Source organism: Amblyomma americanum, chromosome 6 (genome assembly GCF_052857255.1).
Source record: "Amblyomma americanum isolate KBUSLIRL-KWMA chromosome 6, ASM5285725v1, whole genome shotgun sequence".
In the NCBI taxonomy this organism is placed as follows: Eukaryota; Metazoa; Arthropoda; class Arachnida; order Ixodida; family Ixodidae; genus Amblyomma; species Amblyomma americanum.
In genome coordinates this window covers 197713729-197734720 of record NC_135502.1, presented here as the reverse complement: position 1 = coordinate 197734720, position 20992 = coordinate 197713729, and the positions used below count along the sequence as shown (strand labels likewise).

The following is a 20992-nucleotide window of genomic DNA, read 5'->3' as shown; positions in this document are numbered from 1 at the left end:
TGCAGAAAACCAAAGTAATGTTCAACAGTCTAGCAAGGAAACTGCAGTTCACAATTGGCAGCGAGGTGCTGGAAGTGGTAAGGGAACACGCCTGCTTAGGGCATGCAGTCACCGCAGATCTGGATTGCTAGAGGGAAATAACTAGAAGAATAAGACTGGGATGAGCGAATTTGGGTGGTTCTCTCAGGTCATGAATGGCAGTTTTACCAATCCCTCTAGACAAAGGTATATAACAGCTGTATCGTATCAGTACTCGCCTATGAGGCAAAAAGGTGGAGGCAAATGAAAAGGGTATCAACCTAAAATGATGACAGCGCAGCAAGCTATGGAAAGGAAAATGATATGTGTAACTTTAAGGGACAGGAAGAGGGCAGAGTGCGCCAGAGAACAAATGTGGGTTAATCACATTTTAGTCAAAGTCGAGAAGAAATAGGCTAGGGCGCGGCATATAATGCGTAGCGAAGATAATTGTTGGTCTTCAAGAGTAACGAACTAGATGCCATATGAGAAGGCAAGCGCAGCTGGGAGCGGTACAAAGTTAGTTGCATGGATGAGTTTAAGAGGTTTGCGGGGATAAGGTAATCACAGCTGGAAAAGGCCAGGGTTGATTTTATATAGTTCTAGCAGACGCCTTTGTCCAGCAGTGGACGTGGTCAGGCTGATGAATTGATGCATGAATGTGGTCTCTGAGTAACTGACGACAGAGGATACACATGCTCGTGTTTTTGTGAAATAGAGCAGCTGTGAGTGGTGGTCTGTCCCATTGTCCTCCATTGTGGGATGTGTAGTTGCTTTGATGCCTTTACTGCTACTAACCCAGCCAATTAAGAAGCTCTCTTGAGAACCGAGAGAACCACGTTTCTCTGCTCTTACCTTTAGGATTGGAAATCTAGTCCACACTACAAGAACCTGCGAAATCGGCTGTACTTGCCTCCTAATATTCAGCGTATCGGAACGCTCTCGGAGTGTCTGCCGGGAATGAAGCCCTTATCTTTGCCGCAACACAGGCTGACAAGATAAGGCGATGTTTTTTTTCAGGCGACGCCAGAGAAACCGCACAAACTGTTGTTATGCTGTGTACCGGTACCTTCTGGGAATAAACAACAAAAGCTGATGATGATTACGGATTTTTTATGGTGCAAGGGCGTCTATGGCCAAAGAGCGCCATGGCACAAGATATTTTTTGATTACTCAAGGTGGGGTCAAAGATCTTTTTCCAAGCATTTCAGCCCTTAGCAGCCGAGCACCAGACCAGGGGAAAGCTTGTACCCATTGTATCACCGGTGGGTACCCGGCGGTACTGGGGATCGAACCCCGCACCTCCCGCATGCGAGGCGGATGCTCAACCACTCGGCCACCGCTGCGGTAAACAAAAGCACTAAGTGAGTCATGCACTGTGATCAAAATACACACATGCATACTTGTTAGATGACATACAAGGATGAATAAAGTAACATAGTTGTTAAAACTCAATATGCTACAAGACTTATTCATACGCAATGCAGTGCACCAGAAACTAACTTCTTGTAGTGCATGTAGCATGAAACGCTTATGCATAAAAATATAGCGACACTATTATCTAGTGTAAAATAAGAACATTTGAGGATGAATATTCTGGAATGCTAAGTAGACTTTTTCATGTGCAATGCAGTACACCGGAAATTGACTTTTTTACAGTGCGTGCAGCATAAAGCATTTACGCATAAAAAATAACTGCTCCATGACCTCGTGTAACATAAGAACATTCAGGGATGAACGCCCTGGATTGCTAAGTTGTGCTGTATGCACAGCCTAACGCAGCATCAAACGGGAACAGAACCTCACTTGTGGATATAGTGGCTCATAGTTTCCTGCTGTGCGCGTAGCTTGAAGTAAGCAACTTGCAGCGCGGCAATGTTGAGGCAAAGAAGGCTGAATTCCAGGTGCTCCGTGATGCAGCCCTTCAGTTGAGCCGTGACAACATGGTCTATCTCACGGTAGCGCACACACTCGAGCTCCTCAAAGTTTGACAGAACTTGGCACCGTCCACAACTGCACCTGAAACAACCGCAAAGTTACAGTGCAAAAAGAAAAACGTTGTTGCAAGTGAATACCATGCGGTGGCATTGTGTTCTAAAGGCTTGCACGACTACAAAGAAGGAAATATGTAGAACTTTTATGTCCACATTCCTTTCAAAATGGTGCAAAACATAATCCTTATTTTGAGGCACAATGTATTCTTAATGCACTTTCGATGCGATGTATGGCAACAGCACAGAAAAAAGAAATTGTCAATTTTTTGTTTCTCAACAGCCCTATCTTGAGCAGAGACCCTGATGTGGTCACCCGTCAAAAATTGGTCAGAAAGACTATAAAACCTGTCCGGCACATACCAGATAAAGCCATCTAGCCAAGGACCTGGTAGTAGTAGGCGCAGGTGCAGTCCAGTCGAAACAAGCCCATGTTGTCCTGTGGCAATGACCATGTCCAATGTTGTCAGCAGTTTTTCTTTTCGAACTGTACGGGCTGTTCACCTCTATCAGGCCATGCAAAGGAGTTTCGTATGGGTCAAAGACCAGCCTGTCGTATGAAGCTCCCAACCATAGGCATGAAGGGTCTACGCTGGTCCTCTCCGCAAGGCCTCAACATCAGGGCCCATGGCTTTCACTGCAGCCATGTACTGCAACACAGCTAGCTGGCTGCTCGTTCGTTATGCCGTACCTGCAATCACAACGAGCTTAAAAGCAGAAGCAAGTTAACATTTCACTTTCGTGTGAAGGGGAACTTTCACCTAAACCACAATTGGGTGTGCTTGCCAGCGAATATGAAAGAATTGTTTGCCCTGTGTTGTAGGGCAGTGCGATAATGAAGCAGAAAAAGAAAAAAAAAAACACATGCTGTTAGTTCTTTACCTGACTGGCATATAACAGAAGCAAAGTGAACAACGGAGATGGGAGTCTCTAGGGTGCTTAGCCCATGCTTCGACAAGCGGACGTGCCCAGCCAACATTTCGTCAACAAGACGAAGACAAGTCGTCTTGTCGAAGCGTTGGCTCAGCACCCTGAGGCTCCCTCCTTGCTTGCTCACTTTCTGTTGTCAAGTAACCCATCTTCCTGCCACTCTCTGAATGAATGGCATATAGATGGATACAATTACACAGCAGAGCACCAGATGGTCTTCAAAGAAGGCCTTCCAACGAATGATGTCCCCTGATTCTCACGACACCCTGGTTAATCCACCATCATGACGGTAGCTATAGCAAGTAGATGGAGATTAGCCTTGACTATACTGCTTAAAGGGCAACAACGGGTTTTTCAGATGGCGAAATATTTTAATGAAATTCTTGAATTGGGTTCTCCTCAGTCTTCCGGGTTCTCCCCAGTCTGTGTCGAAATTCGCAGCTGGGTGAAGCTTTGTTTCAGAGCGAATCAATGTAAGATTTGATGTCTTGTGCTGCACATCTATCAGTAATTGCTGAAAGAAAACATTGAGCATGATTTTCGTCATTTCAGACAAAAAATTATCAAATTTTTCACTTGCGGTCACCTGTTAAGCTATTCGACGCGCAGATGAGACGTTTCGTAGCAGTACCCATGACACCATTGGCTGGTTTTTCATGATGTCATGTTGTTCCAAAAAACATTTTCCATAATTAGCAAAATGAGACCATACTTAATGAACAGCCCTCACATGTGACAAGTCTTTAAGGGAAGATTCTGCAGGTTTTTTTCTGTCCACGAGGACGCTTCATAACGACACCAAATGATGAAGCAGTCAATCGACGAACGCCAGATTTGTTCAGATGTCGCTGCCAGACTGCTGCCTCATGTTTTTTTGGGCTCGATGGCATCATGTATGGATATTTCCACACCCTGGACATAAAAAAGAAAACATATTGTAGGCATTTATTGATTCGCCAGTTGTTCACCAGCGTAACCGGTCGCCTCAGATTTAGTGCCACGTCTTGGCTTGATTTCATTGTATGTTCCCCCTTTTATAATGCCTTCAGGCGCTGCAGGAATCCTTAAATGAAAAATAAAGAATAATGAAGTTGGCAGTGCCATTTGGTGTGGCTCCGTACTTCAAATGGATTGATTAAAAATAGTTTTGTCATAAAAGTGAACACCACAAACTTTTTCAGGCATCCATTACCCAAATGCTGTCTAGCTGCCACACTCCGAATTTCCCTCCTCATCACCACGAAGGTAGTTGCCTTTTTAAGCAACCAGAAAGACCAAAGTCATTCGAGTGACTATAGCAATGGTTGAAGTGACGGCTATTATTGTGCACTTGAAATAACAAAATGTCTATCAATGATGCCTGATTATTTTGCCCCTCAATATTCTGAAATGGATTGAAGAGCTTTTGACTAATCGTTCCCAGTTTTTCTGCGCTAATAACAAGAACTCTAATCCACTCTTAGTAACATCAGGCGTCCCACAGAGGTCTGTGCTCAACCCGCTACTTTTTCTCATATGTACATTAATGATTTGTCGTCGCACGTAACATCTAACACACGTATGTTCGCTGACGACTGTGCAATTTATCGTGCTATTCTTACCCCCACTTCTAAATGCTGTTCTGGACCGGTGTAATAAGGGGATAATGAACTTAACCTACATAAGTGTAAATCTCTGTCCATCCACCATCGCCATAATCCCTTTATCTTTCCTTACGTAATCTCTGAAAATCCTGTACAACTAGTAGAGTCATACAAGTACTTTGACATAACAATCGCTAGCTACCTTTCTTGTAGTTTGCATGTGACTGACATCAGCGAACAGGACATTAGGATTCTTAAAAGGTAATCTACATCATGCTCTCCCACATGTAAAGTTGTTAGTCTACAAATCATTCGTCACGTCTAAACTAGAATTTGCATCGCCTATTTGGAATCCTCATCAAGCTTATCTTGTTAATGCTCTCGAATCTGTTCAAAATTGCGCTGCAAGTTTCATTCATTCACGGCATTCCTATGAAATCAGCGCTGCCTCCTTAAAAACAGGTCTAGATTATCACCCTTATCACTCCGTTGTCGCATTGCCATACTATCTTTATTTCACAAAATTTTTCACAGCGCTACGCTCATCGCACCTTATTACCTTCCCCCCGCACGCGTATCACATAGTACCAGCCATCAACTACAAGTTTCCCATCATCGTCCCGTTTTGCAATTCCTTTTTTCCTCGCACAGCTGCAGACTGGAGCGGCTTTCCAAACAATGTTGCTATCATCACGTGCTCATCACAGTTTGTTGAAAATGTAAAAAATTCCTATTATATTTTTTAATCTTACCACCTTTTATGTAACATCCCATATGGGGGGCAAATGCCTTCTCCATAAACTACCAGCAAGAAGTTGCAGTCGCTATTTGTGTTTTCGTGCCCTTAATGTGTCAGCATCTATTTGCAAGTTTTTTCTATGAAACAGAATGCTGTGCAATTTGGTGCGACGGTAGAATGCTCTTGGATTTGGAGCACGGAGTCAAGGAGAAAGATGTGAACGAAACAGCACTCCACAGAATACGCACTAATTCACAGAGTGTATTCGTCTAATTCAGTCATGCAAGAAGGAGATCAGCTGGCCATTTACTGAGCTGTTTCCAGCATTCTGGTAAACGGCGCACATAGCTTAAGGATGGCTCGTTCTGTGGCAGGGAAATCAACGTGCAGGCGAAATGTGGCGGCGGCACTTCTGCAGTGGTTGCACCTGCGGACGCTATTTCTGGTGCTACATGAACTTAAAATCTATGTGGCACGAAAGACATCAAATATTAAGGAGGACTTCCAGCTGGTGTGGGCCCACGCTTTCATGTCGTCTCAACATGTTCAGCACTTCCCAGATCCCCTGAAAATGGAGCACCGAGGTCACCAGTTCTTGACCCAATTGTCATTATTCGAGAAGCAATGTCTGCAAATGGCTCTGCGGTTTTTCTCGCATCGTAAAACCTGCTGTTGATGGCTCCGAGAGGCCATTTTCCCACCAGTTCACAAACTGCAGGGGTATTAGTGCAAGCGAACTGCCGCGTGGGCCTGTGGCAGCTCGGTGCATGCTACTTCTCGTGGGGGTTATTTTCGACCACTGCTCTTCAGCAGCACCACCAGCTTTAATGCGCTCATTCAGAGAGCCTGAAAAATCTGCTCGAGACCTCAAGATCTTGCCTCGGATCTCTTGCAAGTGTGCCGCGCATTAAGCAGCTGTGGCTAGCCCATGAATTTTGTGGATTCCGTGGAACGCCGCTCGCTGCACCCAAGCGAAATCGGATGGCGACCACTGCCGATCACGTGCCGCCATGCCTTATGTACCCTGCGTAAGTGAAGCATTGGGAAGTGTCCTGCGTGCATACGACGTGCACGTTGGCCGCATTCCCACCCACAAGTTACGGCACGAATTACTGGTGAACGCGAAAGACGAAGTAGGAAAAAAGGATTTCCAGGCGTCGTGTACAAGATTCTCTCTGCTGGGTGCGACCATGTTTACGCAGGCAAGAGCGGGCATTTTGCAAGGTGTTTACATGAGCACAGGAAGTACGGGGAAGTTTCTTTCCATCACTGGTGATACAGTCCACAAAGAAAACACTTAATCGCAACGAAGGTAATTTCCCGTCAGCATATGCAAGATGCCGTGGACGATTATTAAAGCATATTTAAATGACGTTTCTTAAGCTTGTTTCGCAGTGAACAATGGCATCCTAATGGAAGCCGAAACGTCGTCATCTGGTGACCCTAACCTCTGATCGGCGTTAACCTTTCACGGTGCAAGATGAGAATGAACGATTTCTCTTTTCACTACCTACGAATGGGCTGACGAATATGACAGGATGGTTTTTTGACCACGGGGCTCAGAAGCCCTACATGAAGCGAAGTTAGAGATCTAAAACCTAATAAAATCAATATCTGGTACATCGTGCATGTCAGAACCATTGGCTTGCGGCACCCCAAAAACACTGTATAGGCATGAAAGAACTGCTGCTCAAATTTGAGGTTGTCACACTAAAAACAAGAAGCAGTCATCCACAAATCCAAACATTCCACAACGGCGGGGCTTTCAAACTGCTCTTTCATTATTCTATTGCGCAAGGCCAGGCACATATAGCTAAGAATAGGTACTAGACACGAACCAGTAGAGATTCCTTCACTTTACTCTGTCCCAAATATGTTGAGCAATTGTTCATTCTTTTTTTTGACTATGTTGTAAAGAAGACATACAATCACAGGTTGGAGCAAAGCATCCACGACCAGGTAGGTTGCCCGACACCTGCAGGCCGGTCACTTTTCAAAAGTTCTGCAGAAAAATTGCATAAAAAGTCGCCGCTGTGTTGTGTCCCTCCTTTCTTCCATGTCCCGCTTGTCATGCTGTAGTTATGGGAAACCTCTCCAACTCGCCCAACACTAACCCTGTTTCCTGTAATAACTTAGTTGTGAGTGCGTGTGTGTAGGCTTTTCTGATGGGATCGAGGTTTTTCCGCTGCAGTTAACTCTTACATGGAGCCGTTGCGTAATTTCAAGCCGGTCTCAGCGTTGCCGGCAACCACTCACTGTCCTGAATAACAGCTGAGAGGCACTATTCACCAAACATTCTTTTAAACACTTTAGTCAAGGATTAAAATATACAGCTCAGACCTAAGCCACCGTCATATGAATGAAAATGCCTCCTCCCATGGTGTGAAAAGCATGCAGTGCTCTGTCGTCTTCTTTCTTGCTCGTCGTTTGTGCACCGTTAATCCGGAGGCAGAACATTGCCTTTCATGTGCCTATACAGATGCACAGTCTAAATAAAAATCCCTCCATTACAACATTAAACCATATCCATTACTCACTGCTTAAGCTTCGTGTAGCCAGCGCGTACTGCTGCAAAACATCGTGGAGCAGCGCGCTGATAAAGCCGGCACATGAAAGCGAGGAACTAGAGCGCTCTTGTTCGTCTTGTTCCTCCCTGTTGGGTTTTGTCTTTTGTGCACGCTGTTTCACGGGGCTTAAATACCGACTGCCCCCCCCGCCTTGCGGCAAGGGTCACGCCTATTGTGACGTCCATGCAAACAGTAGCCCACTGCACAAAAACACGCGCAGAGAAGCGCTTTTTCAGAGGGCGAGTTTCTTGCACCAGACTTACGAACGCACACATCAAAGTAGAAGCTGAAAAGAATAGCTCCTCTGCAACGAGTACTAACATAATTATGAAATGTGCAATCCGGAGGGGGCACCCATACAAATGAATAGTTCACAATAGGAAGCAGGATCTGTGCTACCGAATGAACAAGCGGAATGAAGGAAACTCGAAAACGTGTAATATGAATATGTCCCAGCAAGAGATTCAGCACGTTGAGAGGAAACAAATTTATTTAAAATTTATGGCGCGTACAAACTGCGATGCCAATAACGAAGGAAAAATAATGTACAAAATTTAAAGATTATGAGAGCCGTTGAGGCAGAGCAATAAGAAGGTTGCCTCACAGACAGGGCTGTTGACTGCTTCTTGCGCGTGCCGTCAAACTCTCTTTGGGGTGTCATAAAAACTACGTTGTGCAGATTATTGCTAAGCTTGAACGGCACGGCATGGCGCAAATGACAGCGTGGGACTTTCGCTGTGTATTCATCGCTTACCGCACCTTTCCAGTATGTACACGTAGGCGGGCCTTATGTTTACATAATGAGGAGCAGGAGACAAGACAAGGAGGATCATATCTTATAAATCAACTCTGCTTGTACCTATTTGTGCAGTGTGGCAATTCTTGGGGCAATTCCATCTTTTCTGCGCTACTCTGAATATTCTGGTGCCTTTGATCTCTTCGCCACCTACGCTTTGATCTCTTTGCCACCTACGCTAACGAGCATGCAGAATGAAGGATTTGCTAACGCACCTGGTGACTTGGTGTGGGTTTGGACACCTGTTCGTCGCCGCGGCCTTTCTGAAAAGTTGCTGCGCAGATACTTCGGCCTTTACGAAGTAGTGCGCCACATCAGTGATGTGATGTATGCAGTTGCTCCCGCCCAAGCGGCTTGCTCATCGCGCCGGTTGCACCGTACTGAAGTCGTGCACATTGTTCGCATGAAGCCTTACCATGACAGACTACCTGACTCAACAGCGGTTCCCTGCAACTGTGTTTTTGCGGACATTTCCCTCCTAGCCGCATCGTGGCGATGCTGCAGAAGAGGGGGCAGTGATACGTGCCACTGTAGAAGAAGTAGAAGCGCCTGAATTCGTAGAAAAAGAAGACGATTCTCGCTCTCGCACTCGGACCACTTAGGAACCGCTTCAGTTTTACGTGTCTTCTCCGGAGGTTCTCCTTCGAATTGCTCGTAACAATATTATGACAACTTGCCAATCCAGCAGGGGGAATTTTTAACGGCTATTAATAAACGTGCTGCTGCGGCCGGCTTAGACAGTCGGCGCCTGCACTGAACAGCTGACATTGTCGTGTCATTCCTTGGACGTGACAACTGGCGACGAGGATGGGATCCGGTGGCAAATTGGTTTAGTGTGCTGCGTGGCAAGCACGCGCAATTAACAGGTGAAGATAACCACCGGAAAGCTGGAACCGTTCGACGCGGACATAACCGAGTGGGCGGAGTGCCAGGAGCGCGCTCAGCTGTACATCGCTGCCAATGACCTCACCGCAGAAAAGCAGAAAGCATTCGTCAGGCGCCGCGTGACCGCATGGTGAGGGATCAGATTGTCTGTGGTATCAATGATACAGGAATGCGGACACGCCTCCTGGAAGGCGCGAATTTAGCCTTTGAATCGGCCAAGCAATTGGTGACTACCATTGAAGCCGCGAGGAAGGATGCAAACGTATTGTGCACGCAAGCAGCGTCGACAAGCGAGATAGGGACGGCCAATTTCATAGAACAACCGCCAAGAAGAGCTGCGGTTGATTGGCTGGGTTGCGTGCGGTGCGGTGCAAACACTCGGCGACACAGTGCCGGCACAGCACTAGTCTTTGCTTCAAGTGTGGGCAGCAAGGGCACCTTGCAAGGGTCTGCAGCGTGCCGGCGGTGGGCCAGAGAAACCAGATGAGGCCGCGTTCAGTGCACAAAATGGACGAGATTCCCAATCCATAGACGGATGACACGGATGCACCTTACAACATGTGGACATTACAAGCAGCCGGATCCGAGCCCATGCAAATCCAAGTCTTCGTTAATGGTGTACCACTGATGATGGAGTTGGACACTGGAGCCAGCGTTTCCATCACAGGTGAGAATATGTTCAACGTCATGTTTCCTGGAGCACAGTTAGAGTACGCTGATGTCAAATTGAAAAGTTAATCAGGGCAGCTCTCGGCAGTCTTGGGGAAAATTACGGCCGTTGCAAAGCTGGGAGCCCGCGAGGTAACGCTGTCATTGTTCGTTGTGGAAGGACAATGTCCGACGTTGTTAGGGAGAGACTGGATGGAAGCGTTTGCGATTACCATAATGAAACTGAAGGAGCTTAATGCAGTCTGTTCCGTGACACGCCTCATAAAGGAATTTGTAGACGTTTTCTCGGAGTCGCTTGGTACGTTAAAAGGCATACAGGCCCAGATTTCACTACAGGAAGGGGCAAAACCAGTCTTTTAAATCGAGGCAGGTGCCATTTGTACTCCGAGACAAAGTAATAGAAGAACTGCAACGCATGCAAAGAGAAGGCATCGTACGCCCTGTCTGGACGTCAAGGTGGGCCGCACCTGTCGTGCCTGTGGTCAAACAAGACGGCAGAGTACGCATTTGTAGCAATTTTAAGGTCACCATTAACTCAGCAACAGTCAGCGAAAGTTATCCGATTCCCAGAATTGAAGAACTGTTTGCGAAGCTGAGCGGCGGTGTCAAGTTCACCAAGCTTGACCTAAAGTATGCGGATCAACAAGTACAGTTGGAACCAGAGTCGCAGGAAATGGTCACAATCAATATGTTGAAAGGCCTTTTCCAATTCATCAGGCTTCCATTCGGCGTGGTGTCAGAGCCTGCATTGTTTCAGCGCGAAATGGACAACTTGCTGGGGGATCTGCCGCACGTTGCTGTTACTTCGATGACATTTTGGTGACTGGCCGGACCGATGAGGATCACTGGAAGAATGTGTGCAGTGTCCTTGGACACCAGCTGGAAGCAGGGCTCCGCCTGAAACTGGCCAAGTGCGAGTTCGTAAAGGAAACAGTTGAGTACTTGGGCCACGTCATTACAAGCAAAGGCCTGCAGCCGAGCCCTAAGAACTTTTTGGCTCCAAAACCATGAGATTGCAAGACGCTCCAAAGCTACATCAGCCTCATTAATTTATAGAGGGAATTCATTCCCCAGCTCTCAACAGTGCTTCACCCGCTCAATCATCTGCTGAGTCCAGGCACACCGTGGTCTTGGAAGCCAGCTCAGGAAGGTGCATTCTGCCGAAATAAGGCATTACTGGCGTCAGCATCGACGTGGGTACACTTCGATCCGGGGAAGGCTACAATGTTGGTCACGGATGCGTCGCCCTACGGCCTTGGCGCAGTTCTCACACAGAGGGAAGCAGACGAAGTGGAGCGACCGACTACAACTTTTGCGTCGCGAAGCCTGGCCTCGGCGGAAAGGAACTACAGTCAGCTTGACAAAGGGGCACTCGCTGTTGTATTCGGAGTTACGCGCTTCAAGCAGTACCTTTGCGGTCGCAGATTTGAAGTTGTGACTGATCATAAGCCGCTGTTGGGTCTCTTGGCAGTAGACAGGCCTATACCAGAGTCATGTTCTCCGCGTGTCCTGAGTTGGGCATTGTTCTTATCAGAATACAACTATGTCTTGAGGTATAAGTTTGGTGGAAGGATTCCTCACGTGGACGGCCTCAGTCGGCTGCCCGTGCCCGTGAGGGAGGCTAATGTTGAATGCCCTCCAGAAGTTTTCATGCTCCAGGGTTGTTAGCCAAAGGTGCTATCAGCATCAGTCATGGCAGCGGCCACTAACAAAGACTCATGTTTGGTACAGTTGCGAGAAGCGTTGTAGACGGGTAGAGGGCCTCCCTTGGGAGAGCCTTGGAAAGCATTTGAAGCTCGGTTTCCGGAGTTCAGTGTCCAGAGTAACTGCATTTTATTGGGGAGCAGAGTGGTGATCCCTGCATCACTACAGGCTGAACTACTGCATCTTCTACACGAAAGTCATCCCGGGATCTCAAAAATGAAAGCGGTTGCCCGCAGCCATGTTTGGTGGCCAGGACTGGATGGAGACATTACGGCAGCGGTCTAGGCATGCCATGTTTGTCAGGAGACTCAGCGGATGCCTTGGCCAGCGCCTGTTAGGCCATGGCCTTTTCCCCGAGAGGCCGTGGTCTCGTTTGCATGTAGATTTCACTGGCCTGGTGCGGAATGTGCATTTTTTCATCGTGGTGGATGCATTTTCGAAATGGATAGAGGTCTATCCGGTGACGACTCCATTTGCAGCAGTTACAATCCTGAGCCTGAGACAGATCTTTGCAGGTCAGGGCTTGCCAGACATCGTCATGTCGGACAATGGCCCGGGGTTTGCGTGTGAGGAGTTCAAGGTATTTTTTACAGAAGAATGGCATCCACCAGATACTAGTGCCACCATACCATCCAGCGCAACAGCGCTGAGTGTTATGGTCAACCAACGGCGCAGCGGAGTGGGCAGTGCAGACCATCAAGCAGAAACTGAAGAAGGCCAGATCGGGAGATATTCGTACACAGCTGGCTAGAATCCTACTAACATACAGGACCACACCGTACGAGGTAACTGGCTGCTGTACTGCTCAGCTGTTACTGGGCAGGAAACTGAATGAAAACAGCCCTTGACATTCTTCGGCCGGATCTCCGGAAGGCAGTCATGGTGAAGCAGCTACTCGAAAATGTTCGCAGGAACTGGATGTCAGTCAGGGTGACTAACCTGGAGCTAGGAGAACAGGTATTCGTGCGGAATTTCCGACCTGGGCTGAGTTGGGTGCCGGCAGCGGTGGAGTCGGACGAAAGGTTGGCAGCAGCGCTGAGACTTCCGGATGGCCGCGTGTGGACGAGGCACCACGATCATGTACGAGTAGCACCGCATGCGGTTTTTCCAATCACTCTGGCTGGCGACATCGTTGCTGGGGAAGAGGGTGTACTGTCACCTGACACCACGACTGCAACTGTTGCTGGAAACATCGACTCAGGCCATTCTGAGGAGAACGCAAATGCACCGCCTGAGTTTTCCTGAGCAATGTTTTTTTAGCCAGCATTGGCCAGATTGCAGTGCTCATTTTTCCCCCCAATGAAGTTATAAAAGTGACCACCACGTTGATTTTTTATTCAAGTTAGAAAATCAGAGCACTTTACATTACTGGGCTGTTAATAGATTTCAGACGCATATACAAACCAGGCAAAAGGTGTGACTCGCTTCTGAAACACAAAATCGGAATGTGTCTTTCAGTTTTTATATATAAATGTGAAAGTGCGTGAGAACCATGTGTGTTGAGCGTATGCCAGCCTGAATGTGCAAAAACAACTCCTGACTATGATTCTGCACATCCAAAAGTTATAAAGGCATAGTGAACTTGTGCCTGGAATTAGCACTCGAGAAATTATGTGTTCATGAAATGCAGGCATGCTTTATAGCCAACTGGCAAGGATATTGGCTGGGAGTTACCCTCAGTCTGTCGTGACGGCTGTTGCCAAGACCCTGCTGAGAAGAGTGAAGAAGCACACAAGCCTGAAGACAAGGGAAGGTAAAAGGAGCTTGCAACCGGAAATTGCCCCTTCCTGCACAAAGTTTCGCATCACTGAAGAAGGCTGCGAGCAGGTCTGGCGTACCACTCATTTTTCAGCCCTGGTATAGCTCGCTAAACTATGACCTCGTATCTTCAGCAAAGGAGACCATGAAAGGTGGAGGTAGAAAGAAGCATACCAGGCCCTACGTGCAGTGTCAGCCAACAGTAGTGTACGAAATACCACTGTCATGTTGAAAAGCCAATGTCAGCCAAACTGGCAGATGCGTCAACGACCAGTTAAAGGTGGGCGAGTGGAATTTAGAGAACAACAAAAATGTGCGCTTGGTTGAGCACTGCAGGTCCTGCACGAAGTGTTCACCGCATTTCGACAGTGCAGATACTAGGCATAAGCAAAGATGAGACCGCACATGAACTTATGGAAACACACCATATAAGGAAAAGGAGCGATAACAGCATAACCGATGCTGCGATTTTCTTGTAAAATTCAGAATATGAACTTTGCTCAAAGATGTGTGTGGTTTAAGTTTGTCAGTGGCAACTGTCTTTTTCTATGTCTTATATTCCTTTATAGGTACAATAAATCAGTTGTGAGTGCAGCAATTTTCCGTGTATGCGGATGTTTCATCCGTTTGTGTTCATGGTTCATGTGTTCACTGCAGTTGAATTTCCCCTAAAACAATATAACTAGAAACTAAGAAAAAAAATGTTAAAAGGGTATAGACACCTAAATTTTGAGTGCGTTTTCCTGTTTGATAATGATGCGCAAGGCATTATTATACATAGATTACCACAGATTACCTACTACTGCTGAATAATTTATAATCGAATTTCTTTCTCATGCTGTTTTGGTTCAAACAGCTGAACGAAGACTGTGACGTAAAAGTGTGGTTTTAGGTCACGTGAGGCATGAAAAAAACTGCAATATAATCGATCGCTGCTTCTACGTTCGTTGTCATTCCGGCTCTTGAGGAAGGCTGGCTTTAGCACTGTATATATTTATTTATTTCAGTACCCTAAGGGCCCAGCTGGGCATTATATAGGGGGGGGGGGGGGGGACCGCAAATAACAAAAATACTCAAGCGTTCACTTCATACATAGTACAGAGAAAAAAAGAATGGAAGCACAAAGTGTTAATTATGAAATTGGGCCGGTCTTATTCATTGTGGGCATGGTGCAGTGTGCAATAAAAAAATAATATGTACACGTACAAGGCAAAGCAAAGGTACAAGGTGGCAAGTTCAAATAGACGACAATGCTGCGCCTGATTCAGGAAATGTTAGTAACGATGAACGGAAGGACGATGATTCGTTAATAGCCACAATGCTAGTAGGTAAAGCATTCCATTCCCTTATTGCCAAGACTAACGGGGAATTATGACATTTCTTTGTGCGAGCGGAAATTTTCAATTTTATGCGCATGGTCGGTACGAGATATGTGATGTGCTGCTGGGATGTGCCTGCGTGCGAAAGATGAATGTTGTAGTAGAGGGAGTGGAACAACGACAAGCGAAAGAATTTCCGTCTATGTTGAGGTCCAGAAGTTTTAGAGATTGTTTTATTGCAGTAACGCTCTGGTATGGAGAGTACGACCATAGAATAAAGCGTGCTGCCTTATTTTGTGTTGATTCTATTGAGCTGGATAAGTTTTTTTGGTGGGGATGCCATACTACCGAACAATATTGCAATGATGCCCGAACAAGAGATGTGTAGGCCAGCAGTTTGGTGTCAGGGTTAGCTAGAGATAGACGACGTTTAAGAAGGCGTAATTTTTTCATACATTTTCTGGTGATATACTCTAGGCAGCTATGCCAATTTAGGTCTTGGGAAGAACAACGTCTTAATATTTGAACGTTGATGAGTGCTGAATGACACTATTATTTATAATGTAGTTGCTTACTGGAGTTTTAGAGAGCGAAGAGAAAGTCATGTTTGGTTTTATCGGTGTTTATTTCCATCTGCCAAACACTGCACCAAGTACTTAACCTATCTAGATCTGTTTGCAAGGCAGCGTCGTTAGGATTAGCTATTTCTCTATAAATGATACAATCATCAGCGAAAAGACGTATGGAGGAGCTAATGTCTGAAGTGATGTCATTAACATAAATTAAAAAGAGAAGTGGGCCTAAGACGGATCCTTGAGGTACACCTGATTTAACATGTTTAGTTTCAGATATGATGTTATTAGCAGATAGGGATTGCTGCCTGTTAGCTCAAAATTCTTCAATCCACTTTGTAGTACCACGACCAAACTGCAAGTTATACACCTTTTTGACGAGGCGCTTGTGGGTTACCCGATCGAAGGCTTTTAAGAAATCGATAAAAACTGCATCAGAGTACAAGGCCCTGTGAATTGTACAATGGAGATCCGTTACTAATTCAAATAATTTGGCTTGACATGAATGCCAGTACCTGAAACCATGCTGATTTTCAAGTAGCAGGCCATTTGCATTAAGGTAGTTCATGATTTGGGTAAATATGTGTTCCAGTAGCTTGTAGCACACTAAGTAAGAGAAATTGGTCGGTAGTTGTTGGGATCTGTAATATCCCCAGACTTAAATATTGGTATAATGAGTGCAGTTCGCCAATCGTCTGGAACACAGCTATTGTTCAGAGACTGCTGGAATAAAAGTGATAGCAATAATGCCGACACGTGAGAAGTTAGCTTTACAAGTTTTGTATGTCATCAGGACCAGGGCTAGAATTTAATGGAAGCCCATCAATCGCACCAAGAACCCCATCAGTTGTGATAGTGATAGGATTAGAATGACAAGCAATGAATGGAATGGGAAACTGAATGTGCTCAGAAATAGGTGCCTCGTCTGTAAATACTTTGCTGAAATGACTGTTTAGATGTTCCGCACTTGCTTCTATGGGGACCAAAATTCCATTTACATCCATTAGTGTTATTAACTCGCTTGAATCTTTAGGACTGACAACACCCCACAATTTTTTGGGGTTTGTTTTTAACAGGTTCGGACACGTATGATAAAAAAACAATCCTTTGCTTCTATTATACTTTTTTCCGCAACAGACGACAGTTCCTTATAGCTTTGCCAATCATGGGTCCGTTAGCCTGAGTAGCCTTTCTGTACGCCCCTTTTTTTTCTGTTCGGATGCTTCCTGATTTCCTTCGTGAACAAGGGAGCATCAACTCTTGTCTTGATCTCAAGTTTTGGTACGCAGACTTCAATTTCTTTCAACCTGTCGCGAAACATTAACCAGTTTTCATTTGTGCTGCGTTCCTCGAAGTTATGATGGAATGCGGTTTCGAAGTCAGCCAGCATTCGGCTCATTTTGTCTTGGTCTGCTCTGGCGTAGTTCAAGATATATTTTTTAGCGGCTGTTTTTGTGTGAATCTGCATCGGGTGTAAACAGTTTACAAAGCTATGGTCGCTTACACATTCTATCACGTGCACTTCTGTATTGAGAGGCTGGTTAGTGAAGATCGAATCCAAGATATGTTTTCCACGTGTTGGCTCATGCACCAGTCAAGGGTACTGCGAAAGTTGGAACAGTGAGACAGGCTACCCTGGGAATTTCCAAATGATGTATGCCAGTCAATAGCAGGGCAATTAAAATCTCCTAAATTAAGGATGCAATTCGGGAATTGTTAAAGATGCACTCAATGGCCCAGCGAAAAGAATCAACAAAATTTGACCAACAATTAGGCGGCTGATAACAAACACCGATTACGTAAGTGATACCATTAAAACGTCACAAACCGTAGTTCAGAGGCGTGTCAAGAGGGAACAGAGACGGCTGATAGTCGCTTCTTACCACGATCATGACGCCTCCTCGTCTCGAATTTAGTCTATCTTTACGGAATATTGATAAATGGCTTGCAAACAATAGTTCAGTACTTGGTAAGTCTCCGGTCAGCCAGGTTTCAGTGCCAAGAACAATATCAGCTTCACATGTGTCCATCTGTCACATATAATAAGGAGTCCAAAATAAAATTATGAAGGAAAGAGGCGTGAAGAAGACGACGTGGATTAACCGAAGAATAAAGAAGATGAAGGAGAAGCATTCGGTGAGGTGGAGAGAGATGATTGGTGGAGAAGAGAAGAAGAAGACGACGACAAGGCTTACGTGTACTAACGCCAAGGCTATAAAAGGGTGAGTGAGAGCGAGGCACGGGGGGAACAGCAGAGAAGTGGAGGCTCTGGCGGGTCAGGGACACATCGGCTGGAAGAGAGCGACGTCGGCTACTGCTCCGGTGAGCTTGCGTTCTACGGCTTCGCATCGTGGACTTCCTGCCGTGCCTGAGCCCGTTCCGGGGAGTCAACGGAGGACGCTACCACCTGCTACTGCCAGGGGTGTCTCCAGCACTGTTGCCACCCACCCGGGTGGTGCCCCCAACGCCAACAACACCGGCATCACCTCCACGGGCGCTTGGACCAGGAGCTTGTACGATGCAGCCAGCGACGCCGCCAGCGATGCCAGCCCAAGCACATCGAATGCCGCCAAGACGCCGGCTACTGGATCCACACAACGCTGCAGCCGCACCGAACCAAACGTGAGCACGAACGCCAACCACTAATAGCAGAACGCTAGTAGTAGATGCTGGTAGCAGTGTGCCCGGGTCGTGTGTATTTATAGTCTTTGTGTTAGTTTTGTGTTCTAGTGTGTGTGTCACGTAGGGGGCATTAAATGTGCGTCTGTGTGTGTACACCCGTCGCCTAGTCCATTCTTTCGGTCCGAGTGTTCTCCGGGGAGATCCGTGACAGCATCATTGCTTTCGTCACATCAAGTTTAGGAAGTAAGCTACGGAAATTGGTCACGAGAATGGATACATTGCATGCGGTTTTTGTTTGACTTCATTTCGGCCTGCTTGCCACGCCGACAGGCTGTCATCATGCGTAGAAATTAGCGTAGAAACATGTATAACTTGGTCAGTTGCAGCGTCGTAATGGTACAAATTGTCACGAAATTTGAGTTTATTGGACAGCACAGCGCTCATTTTCAGTTTTGTTGATTTTGGCAAAGTCCCGCAGCTTTTTACATTCTAACTGAACTTACGGGGAATAATCTTCTTCCAGCCATACCTTGGGCGACACATCTTTCAACTTATGGGCGTTGCGGAGGACTTCATTTTTTGCCTTAAAATTTAAAAATTTAATGATTGGCCAGTGAGCGTCAGTGTGTCGTTTTCCTATACGGTGTGCGCATTCAATTTCGCCTATCTCGACTTCAAGGTGAGGTGAGAGGAACTCACGAACAACTCGCTCTGTTTCCGTGTAGTCTTCCTTGTCAAGTTCGGGAACACCTTTAATGAGCACGTTCCGTCTCATTCGGTTATTCAAGTCATCAATGACAATAGTCAGTTTACTCTGCGTTCGCGATAATGAGCACTTATCTTCAATAGTACTGCTGACAGTGCAAACATCGTCGTTAAATTTCGGTACGCTACTCACACTTCTTTCGATGACACTAACCCTGTCTTTTATGTCTTTAATGCCCTTCTTTATTCCGTCAAGTGCTGTTTTGGTGCTGCTAAAGTACTCTTCATTCTCATTTTAGAATTTGTTCAGCAATGTCAGAACATCATCCAACTTCGGTCCAGGGTTAGCCTCGACATCGCCAGCACAGAGCAAAAGAACAGCAATGCACATCAATGCCAACATTGTTGCAGGTTTGGGAAAAACACCGCTTATGAAGTTACATCGTGCACTGAAGCGCTGAGGTTGTCTGCTCACACTTTGTCGAAACAGTAGAAAGGAGCAGATACGGGCCCTGTATGTGCTTACATCAATACCCATAGCGTTAGGTACAGCAAGGCGAACCACAATGGGGATTAAAGCAATGAAGCAGTGATTATACCGACGTTTTTCCATGCCTCACATGACGTATAAACGCACTTTGACGTCACAGTCTTTGTTCAGCTGTTGAAACCGAAACAGCATGACAGAAAAACTCGATTATAAATTATTTAGCGGTCATAGGTGAATACCACATGGTGATTCGTATGCCAAATAGTGTATTCCACACCATTGTAAAGAAAAAAAACATGTGACCAAAATTAGGTGTCTATACTCTTTTAAGCTATTTTTAAATTAACACATCATCTTCCACCTAATGCTTCTTTTCGGTGAGTTTCCACTTAATCTGTCACGTATTTTATAGCTTTTGAATGAAGCAAATGGCGCAAATAGACTAAATTTGAAAAACTGCTGTCTATTAAGGATAACAAAAAGGTTCTTTGACTGTGTGCTTGGCGTGTGAATGTTTTGGTTGCTTACGTGCCATAAAACACAACAGTAAATCGTGAGCTAGGACATCTACATGAATGGACACAAAAAAATGGTTTTAAAGTATGGATTTAGGAAGCAAAATTCTACAGGACAAGAACAGTTAACCATTGAAGAGAAAATGATAATATTGAATGTCAGATATATACACTTGGTTTACTTCCCGACTTTCGAAAAGCCTTCGACTGTGTTCAACATGAAATTTTTGTAATATTGTATAAATAATTGTATTATGCTCTTTTATTCCAAAATATCATACTGTGCTCTTGTTTGGGGAACCACTAGGATCTGGTGACTTTAATAAGTTGCTCGTTCTCCAAAAAAAAGCCCTTACAGCCATTGAAGGCTATTATGGGAGACCGCGAGATTCGCCTACGGAGCCCTTATAAAAAAAATATGCTATTCTACCAGCACAACATATTTATTATTTTCGCTTACTGCAGTATATTCAGCCTAACAAATTGTATGCCACTCTACCTGACAGGCCTGCCGTAATGTATAGTACTCACGGATTGAAATAGGACATTCAGAGCGCGTGGCCGTCGCTGCATGCGGTGCCGCCCGTGGATGCTCTTAGAACCAAGGTGCTGCATTTTAGTATAGCACGAGGGGGAGAACATCTACAAAGCAGAATTGCTCCTTCCAGTCACCAACGAGCCGGCCTGCGGTTTACCGCACTGCCTGTGTGGCACTGCAAGGCCTGCGAGCCTTCGTGTGCCAGCCGAAATGGTTCGGCGGTGCGCACTGCCCGTTTTGCAGCGTCGTCTGCTTGCACATTTGCGCGAGCAGACAACGCTCTCGTTACACACGCTTTGGCGATGCGGCACGCATGCTGTGCAAGCAAGACACGGGATTCAGCTACGAGATTGCGGCTTACGTGCGCTTGTAGATATGATAAACATCTACACAAAAGAATAGCTTATTTCGTGCGAACATCTGTGGAGTAGCCGACGAGAAACTGCCTTCTTTATTTCAGTCTCGAAATGATATCTCCCGGCATTGTTGGTCATACTGACATCAGCAGAAGCCGAGCCACAGGTAGTTATATATGGCGAACACAAGACGTGCCTCCGTTTCAGACACGAGCAGCAATGCCAGGCGTACCCA

The 20992-nt window shown here is 45.9% G+C and overlaps 1 protein-coding gene across 1 annotated transcript; it reads right to left on the bottom strand.

Moving 5' to 3' along the window:
• Positions 1-947: 947 nt before the first annotated feature.
• LOC144094337 (uncharacterized) lies at positions 948-20398 on the bottom strand. The gene is made up of 3 exons (XM_077628307.1): positions 2373-20398; positions 1825-2037; positions 948-1360 (listed from the first exon to the last, which is right to left on the bottom strand). Exons 1-3 carry the CDS (start codon positions 2462-2464, stop codon positions 1192-1194), a joined length of 474 nt encoding a protein of 157 aa, XP_077484433.1. The 5' UTR covers positions 2465-20398; the 3' UTR covers positions 948-1191.
• Between the last annotated feature and the right edge of the window lie 594 nt (positions 20399-20992).